The sequence below is a fragment of the Lepisosteus platostomus genome, chromosome 11 (genome assembly GCF_059453375.1).
Source record: "Lepisosteus platostomus isolate fLepPlt1 chromosome 11, fLepPlt1.hap1, whole genome shotgun sequence".
In the NCBI taxonomy this organism is placed as follows: Eukaryota; Metazoa; Chordata; class Actinopteri; order Semionotiformes; family Lepisosteidae; genus Lepisosteus; species Lepisosteus platostomus.
Window position 1 is genome coordinate 3,542,670 of NC_142621.1, and position 22,359 is coordinate 3,565,028.

The 22,359-nt window shown below is 42.5% G+C and overlaps 1 protein-coding gene and 1 long non-coding RNA gene across 3 annotated transcripts in view; one reads left to right on the forward strand and one right to left on the reverse strand.

Annotated features, from left to right (window-relative positions):
• LOC148651778 (uncharacterized) overlaps nt 1–1,748 on the forward strand; it is a 44,750-nt gene extending 43,002 nt beyond the window's left edge. For both annotated transcript variants that reach the window (XR_015925165.1, XR_015925166.1), the window contains exons 3-4: nt 362–449; nt 1,066–1,748. This is a non-coding gene — a long non-coding RNA (uncharacterized LOC148651778). The remainder of the gene's footprint in view (nt 1–361; nt 450–1,065) is intronic.
• A 4,228-nt stretch (nt 1,749–5,976) lies between these two features.
• mknk1 (MAPK interacting serine/threonine kinase 1) lies at nt 5,977–21,831 on the reverse strand. Its single transcript, XM_088597900.1, has 14 exons — nt 21,705–21,831; nt 20,621–20,683; nt 19,515–19,638; nt 18,296–18,397; nt 17,692–17,789; nt 17,227–17,306; nt 15,362–15,435; nt 14,930–15,034; nt 13,916–13,971; nt 12,511–12,606; nt 12,216–12,410; nt 11,420–11,584; nt 10,858–10,901; nt 5,977–9,011 (listed from the first exon to the last, which is right to left on the reverse strand). Exons 1-14 carry the CDS (start codon nt 21,753–21,755, stop codon nt 8,789–8,791), a joined length of 1,476 nt encoding a protein of 491 aa, XP_088454026.1. The 5' UTR covers nt 21,756–21,831; the 3' UTR covers nt 5,977–8,788.
• Between the last annotated feature and the right edge of the window lie 528 nt (nt 21,832–22,359).

Here is a 22,359-nt window from a genome sequence, read left to right on the forward strand (position 1 = left end):
TCACAAGCTGTGTTCTGCAGCTCTGTGAGCTCCGGAGCACACACTGAGTTCATTACCACAACACAGGGCAGGCTGGCCTTCAAGGACTGTCATAGAGACATTTCATCTTGCTTTTCAATAGCAGCACCGAAGGAATAGGGAGCAGAATGTTATTACTCAAATGCCAACTTCAATTTTCGGTGTTAACACAATTGCCTCTTAGGAAGTAAAAGATTACAGTTTGAAAGAGCTGAGGCTGGAGGATATGCTAATGAAAACAGTTTCTGGCTAGAGGAAGAATGAAAACCAAATGTTCATTTACTGGGATTTATTTTATAGAGGTGATATGGGAAAGTATTAAAGCACTACTGTATGGTTTCAGGGGGAGGTGATTACTACAGTCTTCGGCTGCAAGAATTAGATTGCATTCAAAACGCAATCTACAGGAAATGGAACTTGCAAAGGAACAGGTATTTAATTGCTCTTTTTACTCTTGCAAGACTTCTGAAACAAAAACCTCTCTTGGGGATCATAAAGTGTGTTTGGCTAATTAAACTCGGGGTCCCATTCGGAGCCGCGGTGCAATAAAGCATAAGGAAATCTCAATCGATGTGGCACCAGGGTGCTTCGTTTTGCTGTATCCTGAATGAGGTACAAGAATGAAGAAGCTGACATTAAGAACACCAGGCCAGAACCAAACAAAGACCGACGAGATGGGGATGAGCTGTGTGCTTTTGTTCAGCCTCTCATCTTCACCATTACCTGCTATATAGCTTGCTAGCATTGTTGCTTTTAGATGCATGGATGATAAGCGCAGAAGATTAGGGAATATTACTAGATATGGAGCACAGTATTGACTATTGACCTATTTTGAGTGTCGAACACACCAGTCAAATAACAAATCCTTTCCTTCTTATGTTACACATAAGCTTTAGCAGTTGTAGATTTTTTCAGATTTCTGATATTTTAGTTTGTACTCGAATGGTATCTGAAAATATACAACTCGCAAACAGTCGCTTCTTTAGACGGATGGTTTTCTTGTCAGATAGTATTTATCGTTTTCTCTTTTTCTTTCTTTGCCTCCAGAACTTAACAGTGCCCACCACGACTTGTGCAGTTGTTCCTCTTTCATCAAATTAATCCCAGAGGGAAGACATTGTAATAAAAAATGGATTTTGGAACTGTTTTGTCAGATCCATCTTGGCTGACTGCATGGTGCTTTTATAAGGAAGATCTCTACACTCTCACTTTCAGATCACATATGGTTCCTTTAAAACAACTGTTAAGAGCAACCAGAAACAGAAATAAAAAAATGTCAATCGCTTTTACTTTAACAGATCACCCTTTTGTGACACAAGGAAACAACGCAGGTATTATTATTCTGGGCAAGTCATAGTACAATGCAAAGCACAGTAATTTGTAAGAAGAGAGCAACACTTTTGCTGTGCTTTTATTAAGACTCAAAACAGACACTGAAGTAACTATTCCCAGATCGAGTTAGTTAAGAATGTCTTTGGAATACCAATGTTTAAACTGTTTAAGGCCTGTGACTGAAGTGATGTATCATTTAGAAATAGTATTGTTAAATTATATATTCAAAGCTTTAAATTAAGAAAGCAAAACTGAAATAAATATATGTTGCTGTAACCTTGTAAGTAACCCCCACTTTTAAAATATGCAGTAACTGCTGTTGTTCTGATTGCATATTTATGGACAAGCACCTTTCACGATTTCATTTTCTTCTTCCAATAACAATCCCATTCTTACTTTTTATGTACACTGTGTGTGTGTTATGGACATACATCTATTTTAGATGGCACCTGTATCCAGGGATATAATAAATAAAATGTAAAGCAGCAGAAGTACAAGAGCAGATTATACCAAGTGAATTTAAATGAGGAAATATGTGTTTGTCAAAAAACAATTCCACACAAGTAATGTAGTCTATACTAAGTAAACTAAAGTATTACAGTACAGTAGAATATATTATTATGTACAGCTAGTGGTAGATTTTGTCATGAAAAAAAATTGAAGTATCCTGTTTCTACGCAAAACAATTAGGAAAAAACAAATTTAATTTATGGACATAAGAAATTACCAATTTTATTTCCTGCAGACTGTTGGTGCCCATAGCAACTTAAATTACTTCTGGTGGTGACAGCATGAAGGACATCAATCCTTACTACAATATTGGAGGTTAACTTTATGTGTGGTATCATTTTCTTGTCCAGTAGGAGCCTGAGGAAATTTACAGCCCACAAAAACACATCCCAGTGATAAACACTCCAGTTTTGACCAACACTCAGCAGTAGGTTACACACACTTCAGAAAAAAAAGTATTTTGTTAAAATACAGTATTAGGTCAGTATTAGGGTGTTAGAAAGTGTGCAATACTTTGTTGTATACACCTTTTTAAAATGATACACAGAGCTGGCTATTGAAACAAAAACCTGAATCATAGTAATTTTAACAAAGTAACAGAGATATCGGAGTAGTTTTGACAGTATTATTTTAAAAAATTAGAATTGTTTTCCTCTGGAGAGCAATCTCTGATCAGTTTACCCAGACAATCAATGCTGACATAGCCCTTAAATAATATTTACAAGCTTCACAGCTTAGATAAACCTTTACCTACTGTAAGTAATGGAGAGGATAAAGTGTGGAGAAGGTCTGTGAAGCCTACCAGAGGTGGGGGTCATGGCTTGGGCATGCAGGGCACCTCTGGAACTGGCTCACTGGTCTTCTCGATCATGTAACTAATGATGGCAGCCGCAGAATGAACCCCCGAAGTTTCCAGAAATGTTGTGTTCTTCTGCTCTCCTCTGATCCTATTAGGCAAACTCATAAGTGCGTAGCGAAACTGCACGACACAAAAAGGCACAGCAAGACAGCAGGACTGGCCCCATGCATCGTGCCATAAAACAGAGTTCTGCGGATGTAACGTTTTCCCACTTCAGGCAATTAACTTGTCATCCTCGTTATTCCAGGCACCTGGGCTAAAGAACTATAGGATTACAGTCAGGAACCGAGGAAATAAAAAAGTAATGAGGGGAGCAAGCACCTAAGATCAAGTTCATCACAAATCCGACTAATTTGATGCCCCATTTATACTCTCTCTTCCAAGTGGAACTTCTCCAATTGCTATAACCCCACTCCTACATTGTTAAAGAGTTAGAGAGCTGGGGCACGATGTGAAGGTCACACACCGGACCTACAAGCTGGGACATGTGAAGAAATGTTTAATTAGCATAAAAAAAGATTGTTCATTTTACGTAAAAAATGGATTTTTGACACTGATTACATGTGCTGATTAACTGATTATTCATGACAGGGCACGAGGCACTCAAGTGACTTTGTTGCACTAGTAGCAACTCAGTCCATTAGTGAGAGAGCTGATTGGGCGCAGACAATGGGGTGATTTAACCTGTTGTTGAATGTCCCTCCTGGGGAAAATCAAGACAGGAAGAGACAGAAAAGAACCAAAGTGCCCTGCTTTATAAAGACAACAATGCCTTCAGTGTGCTCAACTCACCAGCAGTGGAACCAAGTCCTCTTTAGTGAGGTTTTGTGCAGACCACCCTGATGAACATCAGAAAGCGTTGGCGCACGCATGGAATGTTTTAATACTGTAATTACCAGATGCCACAGACCAGTCGATGGGGAGGTCCGAGTGTGATGGTCTGGGTAGGAGTGTCTAGCAGCTACAGGAGTCCTGGGCCCTCCCCGGCTGCCCTCCCCGCAAGACACCATTTCCTCCCGCTGTTGTAGTGTGAGATGAGAGGGAGACAGCGGAGCTCTGCTCACCAGACTTGACCACCACTGAACACTGTGGGATGAGCTGGGATGAGGGGGCTTGGGAGACCAGTGAAACGTTAATCCGCATAAAGAAGTTATACATCGTATCTGCTCACTATAATATCCGTGCACCATCTACAAAAAGCAGTAATTTTTCTAATGCCTTTATAAGCAGTATGTTATTTTTTTTATGCTCAATATACTGTACTTCCATATACTTGTCTTTGAAAATAGCATAATACTGCCATGTTACGTCAACACGAAGGATCAATTGTTTCTGTGAGCTCCATGAAAGTTATTTTCTATTAAGACAATTTAAAAATGGTTGATGTTTTTTGTAATCTTAGGCACTTTCAATAACTTCTTGCATTTATATGCCAAGTTTCATCAGGAAGAACAACTGAAGAGCACCTTCCACGACCTGTCGGCATCTCTACACAGAAGATCAGGCTGTGAACTGAGACGCTGCTTCACCCATTGAATTAAAGTGGAACTTTAGGGATGCCAGGTTGTGCCAGGCATTGCTCTCAGGATATTGTTTATACATCTCGATTTTTCCGCCTTAAATTCACATTTGAATACCTGGATTTGTTTTTTCAGACAGAACAATCGCCCGTTTAGCACAGCTCTTTCTATTGAAACTCAGAATACAGCCCAGGTCTTCGCTGGACAGCCTTGGTCACCCTCCCACAGACTTTGTAGGACTATGAAAAACAGGCCAGTGTTTATTTTGGTAAATAATGGGTTCAATTATGGACACCGGTTTAATGGACACAAACTCTGTGGCCCACGAAGACCTTGGTCATCTCCCGCCAACTTAAATCAGAGGCTCTGAGAAGCTCCTTCCTCTGTAGCAGAACCTGTGAAGGGTTCACAGTTGCTATGGGGATACAGTAGCCATGGCAACTGTGTTGAGATGCTGGTCTATGCAGTTTACACTGGAGATGGGGGAACAAATGAAGCCAAAAGGCTGGTGAAAATTCCTCTCTGCACAAAGTGCAGAATGGTACATTGCGCTAGGGTGGGTGTGTAGTTGACCAGCACTACGAGTAATTATCCCTCAGGAGGGCTGCAGGAAGCCACAACCAGTTCATGCTCAGGCAGAACCTTGACATGTCATGGCTGGGCTCTTGCTCTGGATGTGTCACCAGCCCTTTGTAGGGCCACAAAGAGAGGAGCAAATCAGAGGAGCCAATCAAATCCAGCCAGAAAAGCTCACGTGAACATGGGGAGAACATGCAAACTCAGTACAGACAGCTGAGGGCTGGAGCCCTGAGGCACAGGATAGCTACGACCCGATCTTTTAAAATCCCCTGGGGTACCCGGGTGGAATAAATCTGCACCTTCGATAATACATCTTACACATTTTATTTCAATTTAAAAATTGTTCAAAATTGAAGACTGAGAGTCAGTGGCAAAAACAACGGAATGAAAACGCTTTATACTCCAATACTCTCTGTGTGTTTTCTCCAAGAACTCCAATTTAAAATAAAAGAGCTTTTTACTATATTAAGTAATGCTCAGAACCTAAACTATCTAAAAAGCACAGGCACATATTAAAATGATAACTAAGGACATTACCACATACCATTTTGCTAGTACAGAATTCAATTTGCCGGAAAACATGTGACTTGCTGGGAAAACACTTAAAATTATTTGGGCCATAAAGACAAACGCGCACTAACATGGTTCACATCCTTCATTTACAATGCTGCTGAGCAATTATTCTTCAATTAATCGGTGTTCAGTACATGAAATGAGAAAACTAAAAATGTAATCAAATGCATTATAATATTCAGTATATTAACATTACTCCTTGACTAGAAAGAGGACCAAATTTCTTTATGCCATGCAACTACTGGCGTACCATTACTTTGCTGAAGCAGAATGCTTGAGTCCACATTACTCTAGCTGAACAAAATTACATCAAAGCTAAAACAAATGATACTTCTTCAATGTGAATTTTTCAACTCTTCTTTGGATTATGATATTGTCATGTCTGCTTCTTTCCAGATGGGTTGAAATAATGTAACTAAGCACAGTACTTCGGCTTATTTAACTTTTACTCCATGAAGTAACAGCAGTCTACAGATTCCATGCAATTTAACTATACAATACACACGTTACACAATACAAATTCAATTATTTTCTAAATGTTGTTTAGAGACTGAGGTAGTTAGAGAAAGAAAACGGCTGCAGACATGTACCAAAGAATAATCTTTATTTTTATAAATGGCTTAGATGAAACTTTGGGGCTCACAAACGAAATAGGTCACATTCCTATTATGTTCTTTCAACCAATAAAAAAAGTGACTTGCGTGTTCCAGGCAGACATTCAGTCTTATCAATATATCCAAAAGCAAAAAAAAATAAAAAGCCTGACCAAGTTCAGTATCTTTCTCACAAATCACACTGAACAGCTAACATTAAGTGGAAAATGTTTTAGGACCCACAGTATATAACCCAGTACTGCAGTGACCGAAAAACATCCCATTTTGTACTATAAGCCTCAGTAGGACACCAGGCTTCTCACAGACCAGACTTTACCTCCTTTAATGTAACTGGAGATTTCACTGGTGCTGCAAGAAGCCCTGAGCTTCTCGCGCAGTGCTGCCAACTCAAATCACTCCACTGCATTATGAGCTTTATAACAGGTTATTTTAGACAGAAGTCTAATCAACTCATCTGAACTATCGCACTGCTGTGCCGAAACGTAGGTTTTTGCATGAACGGATAATTATTTTCACATGCATTTTATACCCCTTTTAGGACCCTAAAAACACCTAGCTGTGCAGTCATTTATATGCAAATGTTTGCCATTTTACAGAGATGAGATGAAACATTAATATGGCTACCTAGCTGTCATCTGTTCCTTCACTTTGATCCTTCCATGTGGAGCTAGTTCACAGCCATCTATCACACAGTCTGTAAGCCGACGCCCCTTGACTCCCAGATCCACCAAGAAGGTGCCACTTGAAAAAAAAATGACATTTGGTAGTGTCTGACATTTATGACACACAAACACTACATCAGAATTCTGCAGAGATGGTGAAAAAAAATACATGAACCACAATGGATCCAAAACGCCACTGAACATTTGTTTTACCAGCTCAATAATGAGGTTTTCACAGAACTATCAACACTTAATCTACATCAGCCCTGAACTGTGCTTCAAACCAACATAAAAAGCACACTTAGAATGGGTACATAAGAACTATGCACTTCAACCAAAGATGACAATTCTTGACTTATAATTTACCCTACAAATCTAGTTAAAAATGAGTTAATGAGAGTCTGTAACAAATACAAACGAACTCAAATTTAGTATTCTGCATCAGGTGAATTCGTTTGACAGCATTCATCTGTTACACCGCGTTACTGATACAGAAGGAAAGCTCTGACAGGGCAGAAAGGGGTGTATTGATACATGTAAATCTAATGTGCAAACTGCAATGTGCAACTTTTGCATGAATCAAAAGACTGAGGTAATATGCACAATTTCAAAAATCAGGTTCTGCACACAGGAATTGCAGACTGTCACTAATTTTAGCAATCAGACACAATCATATCCAGTAAGAATTAATTTGCAGGTAATAGGAATGTAATACTCAGACAATGCAATAAATCTAAAAAAACTTATCAGCTATGCATACATTTCTATTTCAAACATAAAAGGTAACATTTAAGAGCTTCGACAAATTCATCATTTTCATTAAAAGTTCCAAGTTTAAAATGCAAAGCAGCTCAGTGGAAAATTTAAAAGTGCTGAACAGGCCTTTTTTCGGCTTGTTCAAACGGCATAAAAACTGCTTTGTCTTTTTAAATTCTAAGAAGCCTGTATAAAAAAAAATTCTAGAACAATAAAAAAGTAATTTGCAACAACACTGTGGGTGGATGCATTCTTGACATTTTGGAAATATCACCTCTATTTCTAAAATATTTTAAAATGTTCATGGAAGGATTCTGCAATTTAACACCCCAAGTGTCCCCAGATGTTCTTTTTAAGTATTCTAATGTAACTTCAATGTTTCTCTACAGACCACACAAACAAAGATGTTTACTCAGTACTTGTGGACGTCACATGCCCAGAAAAAATTAACTAGGTAATGTTTCATGTGACTTATTCAGAATCTGCAGCAAAGAAGTGCAGAAAGAACATTTATGCATGTAAGATAACAGCCCTGAGGCCCCGCCTCCAGGAATACAGCAGCCTCTCCACATCCTGACTTGATGATATTATCTGAAACTCAAATGAATATGAAGATTGGACTACATTCTACAAGAAATGAAGACCGCTATCCCAGTGGGGGGGACTACCATTTCTTACCAGTTATCCTTTCTTCACTGATAAAAACCCAAATGGCCCTTTAAGACTATCCATATCGAAACGCATGATCGACTTTCAGGTCTAGAAGCCTCCGAGGCTAGCTCACTGATCATGGGCCAAACACTACTGGGCAGAAACAACATCCTTGGGCCTGTTCTTACACGTTTAAAATTCCCAAAACCCCTCGCTTGAGATAGTGGCATACACGCACACTGAACCACACTTCACAGCTTGTTCTCAGGAAAAATAGCTTATTAAAATAAAATAAAACAAGGACAAAAAAAAGGAAGGAAACAGTAACCCAGTTCAGAGAGCACCTCACTGTCACTCATTACTCCGTTGATAAAATTTAAATTATGACGAACAACGATTACACAGGTTACCGCCAACCTGGGCTGTAATTTAGCACAATGGAGAACGCCTACGTAGTGTTATTTAGGCCTCCGGCCTTTGTTGTGATATAAAAGTCACATCATTACGGATATGCTGGCTGGCTACATTACTGCTCTGTTTGGAAAGTGTGCCGTTTCCTTTTACCTCTCATCTTGTGTAATCACAGTGAACACTGAACGAGGCTTCTGAACCCAAGGGGCACCTCCCCCTAAGCCCACCTATTCCTGCTGGGGATGTCACTGGCGGGCTAAAACTAAGCTGGAGCAATCGGCACACTGCTTGCGTCCCGTCAAGTTAAAACAAGCCCGAAGCGTCGGCACCAGACTGGAAGTCCTCGGCCCGGAGGGCGTGTGTCTGAGCCCTGCGCCGGGCCAGCCGGGAGTTGGACGGAGGGGAGAGTCTCATGGAGCAGATGATGGCGGTCATGTCTTCCTGCTCCTCGTCGTGCTGGGACAGCTGCCGGTTAAAGGCGATGGCGTCGGCTGCAAACTGGGTCAGGTCTTTCGTGCTGCTATTCCTGGAGAGCAGGTGGGAAGGACAAATAAAACATGCAGTCGAACTGGCCCGAAAGAATAAATCACTTGCCCGTCACTGGAGGTATTTTGTATAAAAATCCAGGAACAGCAGCACAGTTTCAGGAGATTAAGATTAAATGCAAAATTCAGCTGCTCATGCATGTTATACAGCTGAAGCACGGTTACTCATCAGGTCACCCATGTCTATGCAAGTAGGACAATCACCTCTTTTGCATTTATATTCCTATGAATGGATCACACACCCTCTGATCCCAGTCTGCCATTAAACACACAGATTACTTCCAGTGGTAGGAAACTATCTCTAGTATAAAACAACCTGACACACCTGCAATTTAGGTAACTTAATCTGACCACAAGCCATAGTTTTTAGGTTCAATTTGAAAGTTTTAAGAATTCTACCTGCAAATTCCAACATGCAATGCATATACCTGTCATTTAAAACATCATAGTTGTTATATACCTTTCTGGTCCATTATGGAAAGCTGAAGACTGTATTGCCCTGTCTTTAACAGATGAGGCTGTTTCCATATACAGTATAAATACACATCTGGAAAAACATTTCTGATTTTTGTGTCCATGCTGTGTAAAACGTCCACAGCCAGTCCAGGGCTTTTATATGGCACTCAAAGTAATTTCATTGTGAACTAATATGGAACTCCCAATCACATTACACTTCGCCAGTTAATGAGATTAAACATTTTTAGTTACTGAAATTTACCACTGTAGTGTAACCATTTCTGAAAGAAATCAGATGTATTCTTACATACACTTTCCACTCACTATATAAGAACTGTGCTTTTCAAAGCATCTACTTCCCAGCCATTAGCAAAAAACCTTACACTGCTGTGCCTTTCGATATAGGCCTAGCTATTCAACCTATTACCACTGACAAAGGTGTATAATGCACTGGCCTTTTAAACCAAGCTGTTCACTAATAAGATCTGTATTAAAGGCTATAACAAAGTTCAGCTCATCGCAGCAGCCACCACATGACGGGACATTTATCAAAAGAGCAAAGATTGTGGAAATGTCATCTGCATGCTATTAAGCAGCAATATTAACCCTGTTACAAAGTGTAAGATATTCATGCTCTTTCATTTTCCCACATCCACTTTTAGATATGATTACTGAAATGTCTAAGATGACAGATGCTGAGTATCACCCCTACAAAGGCAGTAAAGGCCTGTATTAAATTAGGAGACATCATCATCTTCTGCCCTGACCATCACAACAGCAGAGGAAAACAGCAAAAATTCTTCATTATTGTGTATTGAAGCAAGACAGCCACTTATGAAAATTAAGCTGTACTTCGTGCCGCGCTTCCCAATACCTTTAAAACGGACGTGTTATAGCTCCGTTAACGCACTGCTCCATTACCTTCAGTAAAGTGGAAGTTCATGTTTAATATAATTTACATGGTAATTGGAAAAAAAAAAGAGATAGTTTACTCTGACTTTCTAGGAGTCAGCGGCAAGAACAAAAACTTACAGTAATGACTAACCACCTCTTGGAAAATACTTCCTGAAATGCAAATGGTGTTCTGCCATTCAAACAGTCACACAACCATAATGAAGTAGTTGCTTATTAGGAGATAGCCAATCAGGTTAAATGGACTCTGAACACTGATGACTCACTCCGGAGCACAGAATCAGAAAACTAACATGACATTACATTGGTTTTCACAATACAGCTGTCGAGTTTCTTGCATGGCTACTTTTTTCGTGGATTCATTTCTTTCCACATCTCATACAGGTACTGCTGTTTCCTTCTTGCTGGCCTATTTTCTATCTCATTTCCGATGAGGATTATGTAGTCTGAGTAGCTCACCTTTGCAGTACATGCGGGGTAGGAAGGCCTCTCTCAGGAGCGTTCTGGAAGCAGAGCAAATTCAGAAAATAAAAGCTGACGAAGATCTCACAGAAGAGAGACGCTGGCCTTCTCTACAGGTCACGACAGGAACGTAATGAGCACACTCACACAAACCGCATGCAATTTAAGAGAGCAGATCGTGAATGAAGTGACCAAAGACACAACTAAGGAATTGAACAGTAAGTCTGCATGTTAGAAAGTGGAAATCTCTTGCAGTGAAACTTAAAATGAAAAGCATTCTTAACAGGAATTTTACGGTGGTGCTACTATGCCAACAAGCTTTTAGCAGCCTGTAAATGCCAGAACCCATTCCTTTATTCTGGTTTAATTACTCTGAAAACAACATAAGGGTGCCGTTTTCGCAGGTCATTTTAGGGCGAGATATTGCATTGAACTTTTGAAAGAACCTATAAGCATGACTAAGAATGCTTTGACGAAAAAGCAGCACAGTTGAAAGCTTTGAAAAAAAAATAGAACCTGGTCAGAATTTTACATTCGAAGTTGTCGGCAGAGCACTTACCCCCTGCACCCAGGGGTGCTGTAGGACCTGGGCAGCACTCAGTCTCTGCTTGGCATCACGCACAAGGAGCTTGGAAATGAGGTCTTTGGCCCCTTCGGATATGTGAGCCCAATCCTTCTCCGGAAACTCGTATTTCCCCTCTTGGATGCTCTCAAATAAGTTGTTCTAAAGAGAAATAAAAAAAATAAAAGATAAATTGGGTGGCCAAATAAACATATATTACTACTGTTACAAGATGCCAATTTGGCAATGCATTTACTAGACTTAAAATTCTAAATTATAAAGCCATAATTTCTGGACTAAGAAGAACACTCATTTTCCACAGTTGTAATCTATGAGGTGTAAAGTACACACATCCCTTGAAAGTCAACACCTGGTTTATGACGTTTCAGGGTCCAGGGTTGCACCCCTACTCTTTACAAGAAACGCCCTGGGATCTTTAAAGACCACAGAGAGTCAGGACCTCGGTTTTACGTCTCACCCGAAGGATGGCACCTTTTTACAGAATAGCGTCCCCATCGCTATACGGGGGCATTAGGACCCACACAGACTGCGGGGTGAGCGCCCCCTACTGGTCCCACTAACGCCTCTTCCAACAGCAACCTTAACTCTCCCAGCAGGTCTCCCATCCAGGTACTGGCCAGGCTCCCACCTGCTGAGCTCCAGTGGGCTGTCAGAGGTGGGGTTCGGGGCGATGCGGCTGCTGAAAACACCAAGTGACTTTCTAGGCCTCAGAAAGGGATCTGAATGGTTTTCCTCTCGTGAAGGTGTTTTCTGATGAACGGACCCCACACACCTGACAGGCGCGGCACGTCTCTCCCCGCTCCCAGCCGCAGTCCGTGCCACAGTGCCCGGTGAAGGGAGGGCAGCCGCTCAGGAGGATGTAGAGGATGACGCCCAGGCTCCACAGGTCGCAGCGCTTGTCGTAGAAGGAGGCCTCGTCCGTGAACACCTCCACCACTTCTGGAGCCATGTATTCTGCTGAGCCGCACTGCAAGACAGGCACAGGCACCTCGCATCCAAGAGCACGGGCTTATCTTAATAACAAGGCGCCAACGGAACAGGAAGCCTTCGGTCTTAGGCTGGATTACCGGGGTGGTGAGCTCGGGAGTTGTTATGGGCGTACAGGCACTGCTCAGCTTCACTCCACTCCCCAGGTCAAAGTCACAGATCTTCACCGGGGACACCTGAGGCAGGGATACGAGTGTCAACGCCATGCACCCCCTCTGCCACTGCTGAACTGTTCACCGAGCACCCGTTTCAAAGAAGCACGCCAGCCTTCAAATGCGAATACAGATAGACTCTGCCTTCAGCGAACTAAAAAAAAATCATTCGGTCACAACGAGGTCACTACTTAACAAGTGATCTGCCAACACTGGACCAATCCTGAAGGGCTCTTGCAGATGTCTAAAATCGCTACTGTAGATTTACTATTATGCCGGCAATAATAACTTTGAATAAAAAGATGTAGAGCACAGATAGGGCAAGAAAGAAAATCAGAGATGCGTCAACATCTATTATAACAGCAGTAAAGGCTGAGAACGAGATCCACTTGCTGTGGGCTGATCTTTTATCTTCTACAATCATGGAGCTCCCAGCTTTTCAGTGACGAGACAAAATGAAAACTGTGTCTCAATAAAGTATTCTTTTAAATTGATTAAGCTGAGTTCTCTCTAAAGCTCGCTTTATTTCACAAAGTACTGTACACAAAAGAGAAAATCTGTGAAGGTAGACATATGTGCTGGACAATCCAAGCCTAGATGTCAGAAATAGCACTTCATGATATAAAGTGTGCTTTTACACAGCTCTGAAACAAACACTGGCTACTTGCATATCATGCCTAGTTCTTTAAAAACTTAGTACACCTTAAAAAAAGCATTTCTAGTAATTAGGAAGGTTGAAAGGTTCTACATTTTTGTTATTTTAAGTCATTTTAAAAAAAGTTATTTTAGAACTTATTACACACTACCAAAAAAAGAACAATTCATATTGTCTATATATTTCTTATAACCACTCAAAATTATTTAAGAAGCATGATTGAGGATTTTATGAATAATGTTTATAACCGAGTATAAACTGTTAAAGAAAACTGAAAAATAGAATTTTTAAATGCTATTGAAGTTTCTTTTTAATTTTTTTATTTTAGAGAACAAATAGAACCATTAGAAATACAAATGATATTACACAACCATCCTTTTATAATACAAATTTGCAAACATACATTATACATAAGAATTTTGTCTGTTCTCTTAATATTTTACAATTATTTTGCTTGGTTCTTACCAAACTATATACATTCAAAATTCCGTGTTTATGATTATGAAGAAAGTTATATATACATTCTTATACAGAAGGTGCAGAATAAACTAATTCCAGTTTTAGTTATTCTGTATCTCAACAAATCCAGACTTTAAAGGTTTAATGTACTTAACCCATCGAGACCAACAGCAGAAAAACTTGCTCATCTGTAACTTACAGTAAGTGGACAAACCTTACCTGATCAGTGAATTCACAAAGAATATTCTCAGGTTTCAGGTCTCTGTGGGCAATGCCTGGAATGAATGCCAGCATTAGTGAAAAGTGACACCACAGATTTGAAAAAATAACATGTCTCAGTGATTCGGAGGGGGGGAAGAGTCGGGCATTTCCTGTTCCCTTACAACTCTTGGTCTGTTCGCCACTGGAGCGAACAAGCAAGGGAAACTAGTGATGACCCAAGCCAGGGCTTCTAGGTCTTATCCATCCCACGGCAAACTCACACAATTCTAAAAACGTTCACATCGCACCTCCCCGCACGCTACATCGTTATAAGCAATTCTAATTGCACCCTTTCATCCGAGTTTGCCTTAAAGCGTCTAGTCCCCTCTGGACACAGGAAAACCGGAGCTCTTCCCCCGCCTCTCTCAAGTGTTCTCCCTTTATGTTTATGCCTTGAACTTACCTCTCATGTCTCATGCAGAGTGTAAAATTAATAATAATAACAATAATAATAATTGCTTACACTCATATAGCGCTTTTCTGGACACTCCACTCAAAGCGCTTGATAGGTAATGGGGATCCCCTCCACCACCACCAGTGTGCAGCCCCCACCTGGATGATGCACCAGAACGCTCCCCACACACCAGCTCTCAGTGGGGAGGAGAGCAGAGTGATGAAGCCAATTCGTAGAGGGGGATTATTAGGAGGCCATGATTGGTAAGGGCCAATGGGAAATTTGGCCAGGAATTAACAGGGCTGCCATGTGGTGGCAAGGAACTGGCTGTGCCGCTATGGCGGTCACTGGCTAGCCAGGGTCCTCCTGTCATGCGGGGGAGGGGACCAAGGGTCCCGCAGGCCAGCAGAGACTGTGCGAGCCGTGCGAGAGACGGCCCTCCACCAGCTGGTGCAGACTCTCCTGACTGGCGCTGTGGAGCTCACGGCATGTGCCAGGAAAACACACGGCGAATTTCAGAGCGGGCAGGGGTGGGTGAACACTGCACTCGGAGAAGCACAACCGCCCGGCTTCCTCACCTTTCGTGTGGAGGAAATCCAAGGCTGTTGCGATGTCCCTCACCACCCGGCTGGCCTCCCTCTCGTCGAAGTGCTTGCGGCTCTGAATGTGAGTCAGAATGGAGCCTGAGGACAGGACAGGACAGGACATCAGAGTGAGGTACATTACAGAATACCCGTTACTTTTCACAGCTGCTTCTCACTTTTATTAACTCCTAATAATGATCAAAAAACATCTATTCAGTATACGTGACTGATAGGTCGCTGAATGTATAAACATTTAGCCAAACTAATTATTTCAATCATTTATTTGTATTTCCTTCCCATGCATGTCTGTCATATTAAATATCTTACTGAATGTATCCAAATTGTTATAAATCCGTTTGACTAGCAATATTTTTGTTTTGTTTTTTTTAACAGAAGAAAGGTTTCCTTAACAGGCCTATACTGTACCTCCTCGCAGCTTCTCGAACACCAAATAAAACCGGGTCTCATCTTCAAAAAATTCAATCAGCTCCAAAATATTCCTAAAAATAGAAACAGCTTTAACGTATGAAGCTACAAGATAAACAAATACAAGTGACACTACAGATTGCAGTGACCCTGTGTGTTTCTGGGCAGTTCCCCCTCAGTCGAGAGGTACAGTCAATGTGACAACGAGCAGAACTATACTACACACTACATCCCCCGCTCTGGTACAGCTCTGCTTCCGAAACACAGCACAGCTCTTTTCTAGTTTCGAGGAAAAACCGGTTTAGAGACAATCCACTCTGTGACCGCGACCGCCGCCTCAGGGTTTGCAAACCATTATCTCAATGAGCAAAATAATTCCTGTCCCCGCACAATATTCATCATACCTTATTACAGAACAGTCAGCAAACAGTCCTACTTTAATACCGTCCTTACAAGGAGGCAGCTTATCTACTGTAAAGTCACAGAAATGACACACATTAAGAATGTCAATTAATAACATTAACAAACAAGAGCTTGGTTTAATAATAGACCACCAGTAATTCCACTTTTACTTGTTTATGGTACACTACCTGGTGTGTACTGTTATCTGTTTTTTTAAAAAGCAACACTAAATGTCAGCACCTCAGTTTTTTTGGGGGAAAAGGAGTAACTGTAAAAAGATATAAATGAGATCAGTATTGCCCTGAATGCTAAAGGTACTGAACCTTTAGGTAGGTGAAACATGATACCCATACATCTCAGATGTTTTTTAATTGAATTATGCTGCAACCTGCTTAAAGTAGCACATGTTCTATGCTTTTTTTATATTTTAATTGTTACTCTGTGTAAAGAAAGTCAGCAAAACCTTATGATGATTGTGGTCATAATTATGCTTTCCACCTCTCACAGGTAAATATGTGCTACTGTACAATAATAATAATATACAGTAATACACTGTGTAATTAGGTTTCCCATATAGGATGGGCCCCACTTCATCCATCATTGACCTGCAGCATGAAGAGCCTGAAGCCCCACTATACTGCAGATCAGGTAGAAAAGTGAGACTGACAACTGAATTCAGAGAAGCCAGACTGTCCAAGCCCACGGGACGATGGAGTTAAGACCCCTCCCTACTTTATTAGTAGCGGCCTGGAATCTTTAATGGCACCTCCTGGTGCACTGCTAAAATACTGGTGCGGGTTTGGAAATCGCGCTCAAGATGGAAGAGTGCCACCTTCTGGTCACCTATGCCACTTACAGAACTAACTCATCTTTCCTTAGGTCTCCAATCCCAGCACTGACCAGCCTCAGCTGTGCATCACTCCCAAGATCTAATCAGGTCAGGTTAAGTGGTCGTAAATGCTGCTTTTGAGTTATTACCAACAGCCCCAGCAGCACTGCTTCAATACAAATAGCAGTATGGGGGACCTCCCTGCTGTTAAGATCTAGCTATCCACCATCAGGGAGTTGTGTTGAATCAGTGCCTAACTTGGAAGAAGAGGGCACAGAACAGGCCTGAGAACTCACAGCAGCTCCCCATCATGACAGAAAGCTTGTCCTTCACAGAGCAACAGGGCAAGAGTCAATCCAGCACTGGGAGGAGGCAGGAAACAAGCATTAAAAAAAAAAAAAAAAAAAAAAACCTGCTGTCTATACGTCTATAACTTATACCCCCAGGAAGAACACGCAGACTTCACCCAAGACCGGGATTAAAGTCAGGTGCAGCTCTGGGACAGCACCACCAAGCTACCCTACAGCACGGGCCGCGTTCCGGAACGGTTCAGGTATAGCCCGACTTCCTGCAAGCAGGAAACGAGAGACTCAACAAAAGACAGGATCCCAGGATTCCCCCGAGGTCTGCGTACCGGCTGCCCTGGCACTGGTAGAGCGTCTCCACCTCCCGGAACACGCGGCTGCGGCTGTGTCCCACGTTCTTCTCGATGATCTGCGGGGCACAAAACGCCGAGCGCTGACACCACGGCGAACCCCCGCGCGCGCGCGCGTGAGGGTTACTATACTAAGAGCACGGCCGACCTGCCGACCAGCGGTTCGGTTGTTGCTGCACGACCTGGGGCGCAGGAAGAGCGAACTGCTAACGTGACTGATCAGGTGGCCTCAAGCAGCACAACGCAGAACTGCTTCTTCCACCATGTCTCAAAAATTAAAAGCTGCAGTGTGCTTACAGTACACTTTTGATTCTATAATATAATATAAAGGAAATGTGCAGTTAATCCGTTCACTCCCAGTTATTTCTTATTGAGAGCCTACGTACACCTACAGCAATGCTGCCACTGCAGTAAAATGCAGAGACGCCTAACCAACCCCCTTACCTTGGCAGCAAATTCCTTCCCATTCTGCAGGCTGACACAACCCTGGACCTTAGCGTAGGCCCCCTGGCCCAGCAGCTCGTCCGTGAGTTTGTACACGTCTGGGGAAAACAAGGAAAAGGCCACGGAGTCACACCCCTTTCTTGCCTCACCCTTCATTTCACCAGGCGAGTCACCCCTGAACGAATTCTCAGCCGCGATGAAGACCTAGATGGTGCTCACTCACACAACGGGGTCACTGCAGCAGTCCTGCGTGAAGTGCCTTGCTCAAGGGTACAGAGTCGCGCCGCGGTTCAGAACCCAAGACCATCCAGAGTTCAGAGCTCTAACCACTAATCCCAGCTGCAGGGATGGTATCAGCCCTCCCTAGAACTGATACCTTTTTTTTTTAGTCAGCTGGACCTCTTCGCCCCCAGAAACATCTAAGAGCTTTCGAACATCGCTGTCCCTTCTTATTAATGGCACATATCATCTCAACATGTCATTATCAGTAATAAAACTGTTTCTTTTCTTGAGGCAGAGACCATGTTGTGCAAAAAAAAAAAAAACACGCAATATAAAAACTCCACCCAAGCATGCCTCCGATTTTAGAGGGGAAAGGTCTTACCGTTGAAGTTCCCGGTGAAGCTGTCAGTAGCTTTCGTTTTCCTTTTCTTCTTCCTCTTTTTCCCTGAATCCGGTATGCTGAGCGGCTCACGGGCTCCCACCACTGGGGCAGCAGATGCAGGGAATTCCATTGGAGGGATAAAGGTAGGCAGGCACATGAGTGTGGAGCAATGTTAAGGCACAAAGCACAGAAGAACTTGGCCAGACAAGACAATGGACGAAGTCAAGACAGACGTGGGCTCAAATTCTGCTTATACAAATAATACAGATACATTTTAAAAAGTCCATCGTTTTCCATTTTTTAATTCATAAGCTTGGAAAATCTTTCAAATAAAAAACATTTAATTTTTGGTCAACAAGCTATTCAGTCATGTGGAGTCCCTGGAACATAGACGCATCTCTTCCAACATCCAATCTGCCCAGATTATTTCTGAAAAGCTGCTGCTCTTGAGGCCTTTTCATGCCTTCATGCGTTACATCTGATCCTCACCTGACCTGAAGGGTTTCGTCTACACTGCTGCGCCAGTCCATTTTAACCCGAATCAAGACAACTGATCGCACTTCAATTAGGAATAAGAACAAAGTTCAAAAAGAGCACCGCTTAACTATTTATCTCGCGTAAACCAAAAGAAAAGCAGTACCAAAATCTAAATCAACAAAGGTAACTTCTTATTAACGTGTCACTTCCTCCTTGGTATGACTAATAGTAGCTTCAAGGGAATATCTACAGATCAGATCGCCGATTTCTTGAGAAACGCCAGTGTAGACACGCAAGGATGTTGCTACATAGTGTGGTGCCGATAAAGTCTTTATACGAACAAGAACCTATTGGCAAAGCATGAAGCAACGCGAGCCTTAAAACAACATGATATTTAAAAACATGCCACCAAATGACATCCGGCCCCATGAACGAGACCCTTCCTCATGCAAAAGCTGTACTATCCCGTCCAGTATCCTGACAGGCTCCCAGCCGATGAGAAGACTGTCCTTCCCATTGCTTAAAAAAAAAGCCACTCATTAATTAAGAATTATTCCTGTATTAAACAAAGCAGCCTATTTTAAATCCCTCAAGTACGCCGCTACTCATTTAAAAGTGGCGGGGGGAGTACCACTCTTGAGTGAGCTCTGCGCTTGCTAATTTACAGAATCCCAGCAGGCAGGCAGGCAGGCAGGAGATGCGCGGCAGTGAGGCGCTGCCCGCCTCGGAGGTGGGCTCTTACCGGCTGTGGCGCCTGTGTCAGGTGCCAGCTCCTCGGAGGTGGTGGCGGCGGAGCTCTGGGGGAGGCCGGCAAGTCCCGCACAGCCCCCCCCAGCTGGGACAGAGGCCAGGGAGCTGTTCTGCAACTGGAGGTGGGGGAACAAAAAAAAACACAAAACGGCACCATCGCCCTTCAACACGACTGCGTGCAAGCACACGGATTCAGTTTCCTCGTTTTTGCATGTTCGGCACGCGATCAGGCATAGGCGTTTCTGCTTTAAAGGGGTTAAATTTAGGGATCTTTCCAGAGGTATGAAACGGCGGAAAGCGAAACATCTACAGGAGGAATAAGAGACGCCTGAACTGGAAGCACACGAGGGGAACACCCAGTAGGATTTTCACTTCTGCTTTAAACGGGGTTTATTCCTCTTCCTGGTGATAACAAATGAAATACTGACCGAACACAGATCTCATAATGCTGCACTGACTGAAAAGGAAATGAAAGTGTTAAAACAGGCATCTTTTTTTCCCCAACAGATTTACACTAAAGTTCCTGACTCTTCGAATTTAATCCACCCCACAACTGACCACACTCTAAAAAACATAGCATCCATTCAAAACTGCATAACAGGAAGAATTAGAAAAAATGTGCAATCATTGATAAGATATTTTTAAAAAGGTTTCCCTACCATTTTTTCCCCACGAAGAAATAAAGGTCTTAAACTTCAACTGAGGAGACACCCCTCAACACTAACTGCACATGTAGTTTCATTCAAGTACTTTTTGCCCTTGTAACAGAGAATGCCAGGTTTCTCAGAAACTGCATTCTTTTTTAGTGCACAGGAACATGTGGGTTTGAGGTTTGCCTGGTGATGACAAAAAAAGTTAGGCTGCTCTTTTTGTTAAAAAAAAAGTAGCCTACATCACAGTGGTCTATTCTGCGGTCTGACCTAGGCGACACTGTCTTAGACGCTGTGAAGCCCTTCCCGAGTTCCCGACAGCTCTAGTAAGCTGTGTGTTTGCTGGGAGAGGGTGCTCTGTTGACCATAAAACCACATGAGAGGCAGGCAGGCGGATCCTGGCAAGGGGCAACTCGGGAACAAGATGAACACGGATCTGGGAGTTTACCTGCAGAGTGTGCTGAAAGGCCTGCAGCTCAGCAATCTTGCTGTGTCGCACCATCTCCGCCAGCTAGAAATGACAAAGCACATCCTCAACACACGCAGAAACCCTCTCCACGCAGGAAGTCAGAAAGGGAGCAAGCTCTGGTCTGTCGATCTCTTGCCGTGTGCATGTTGCAACCAGCAGGAGAAGGCTTAGGGTTGCACTCTTCCCGCCCAGTGCAATTTCTGCCTCCGCCACTGAAGATCATCCACATTGAACCACAAATGCACTGGGAAATATACTAAGCCCTTTCCAGACCAACATGACAACAGCGCTTGACAAGCATACCTCCGGAACATCCAAACACAGGCTGACAAGGGTCAAAGTAAATTTCCAGATCCTACGCAGATGAAACCGCCCTGTACTGACCAGCAGAATTCCTGTGTTTTAATTAAATTAGAATATATATCTCATGGCTGTGTGTGAACATTGTAACGGTACGAGAACAGCCCTTAACAGAAACTAGAGAGGGCAATGAACACGGATAACCAAACTGTCCACCAAACGGTCTCATCTGAAATATACGACTTAAGAAATACACTACAATATGTAACCACTGAAATATTAATAATTTAAAGTTAGTCACAGATTTTAGTCTAGTTGCGACCTCATTTAGTTCACAAACGTTTGCAGGCTACTATATCCCTAGTCTAGTTGATATAAATACATCATGTCTCAGAGACATTAAGTCGTCATATATTATTCTCTAACGAGCCGGCAACTACAATATTTCGCAATAACTAAATTGGTTACACAACAACAGAACAACGTTTCGCAAGAAACTGCAGATTTTTATCAAGTGTAGTACATTTTTATCAAGAAGGAGAGTGTTAAGCGTACTATACCGATGAAACTCACAATAAGTAAGAATTTACTGTACTACTACGTGTCCAGCACTGAAGTTAACCCCAAAGACGGAGCACATAGTCACCAGGGTAAACCGGTCGGTGCCCACTGAATAACCTCGGTGTTTTTTAAACTTAGTCACGCTGGAAATCAGAGTTTAGGTGTACATAAATGTACCTGCCCAACGTAAACAGACACAAACCTGAAAACTGCGCCCGTAGCAGCTTAACTCCGCCTTCAAACCCTCCGCCATCTTCCAAACCACAACATCAAACCCCTCGGTGCTGTCCAGCTGCTCCAGATCGCCTGCTGTCGGCCGCGGCGGGGGCTCTGTCTCCGCATGCGCAGATCGTACAATGGGCGTCACTGTCCGCCATCTTGGTAAGGTCTCCGTAATGCAGACGGCCAGATCGAAACTTGTCACCTTTGTGTTATACAGAGCCTTTAAAAGCAATCGTCCCCCCCCCCAGTGCTTTACTACACATGGGTGTACATTACGCAAAACAAAACCAAATTATACTATAAAAAGTCGTGAGTTTAAACTAGACTTTAAAGCTCTCGTGAATGTGTCTTTGATTTCTTTTGGGGTGGTGCTTTAGAGCTACAGTGTGAGGCATGGCAAAAAAGCAAGACCAAGTCCACTATGTATGGTATGTCATCTATATAGTGTACATAGAGGGACAAGGAGACTCCAGTCCCAGGATCCACGTAGTCTTACAGGTGCCTGCACTACCTGCTTATAAAGATTAGAAGCACTTAAATGTTATGGCTATTGCAGGATGAAGGGTCACAGCATTTTATTCCAGATGATCTTTAAATAAGCTAATTTAAGAAGTCACCTGTCTGAGCTGATGCCA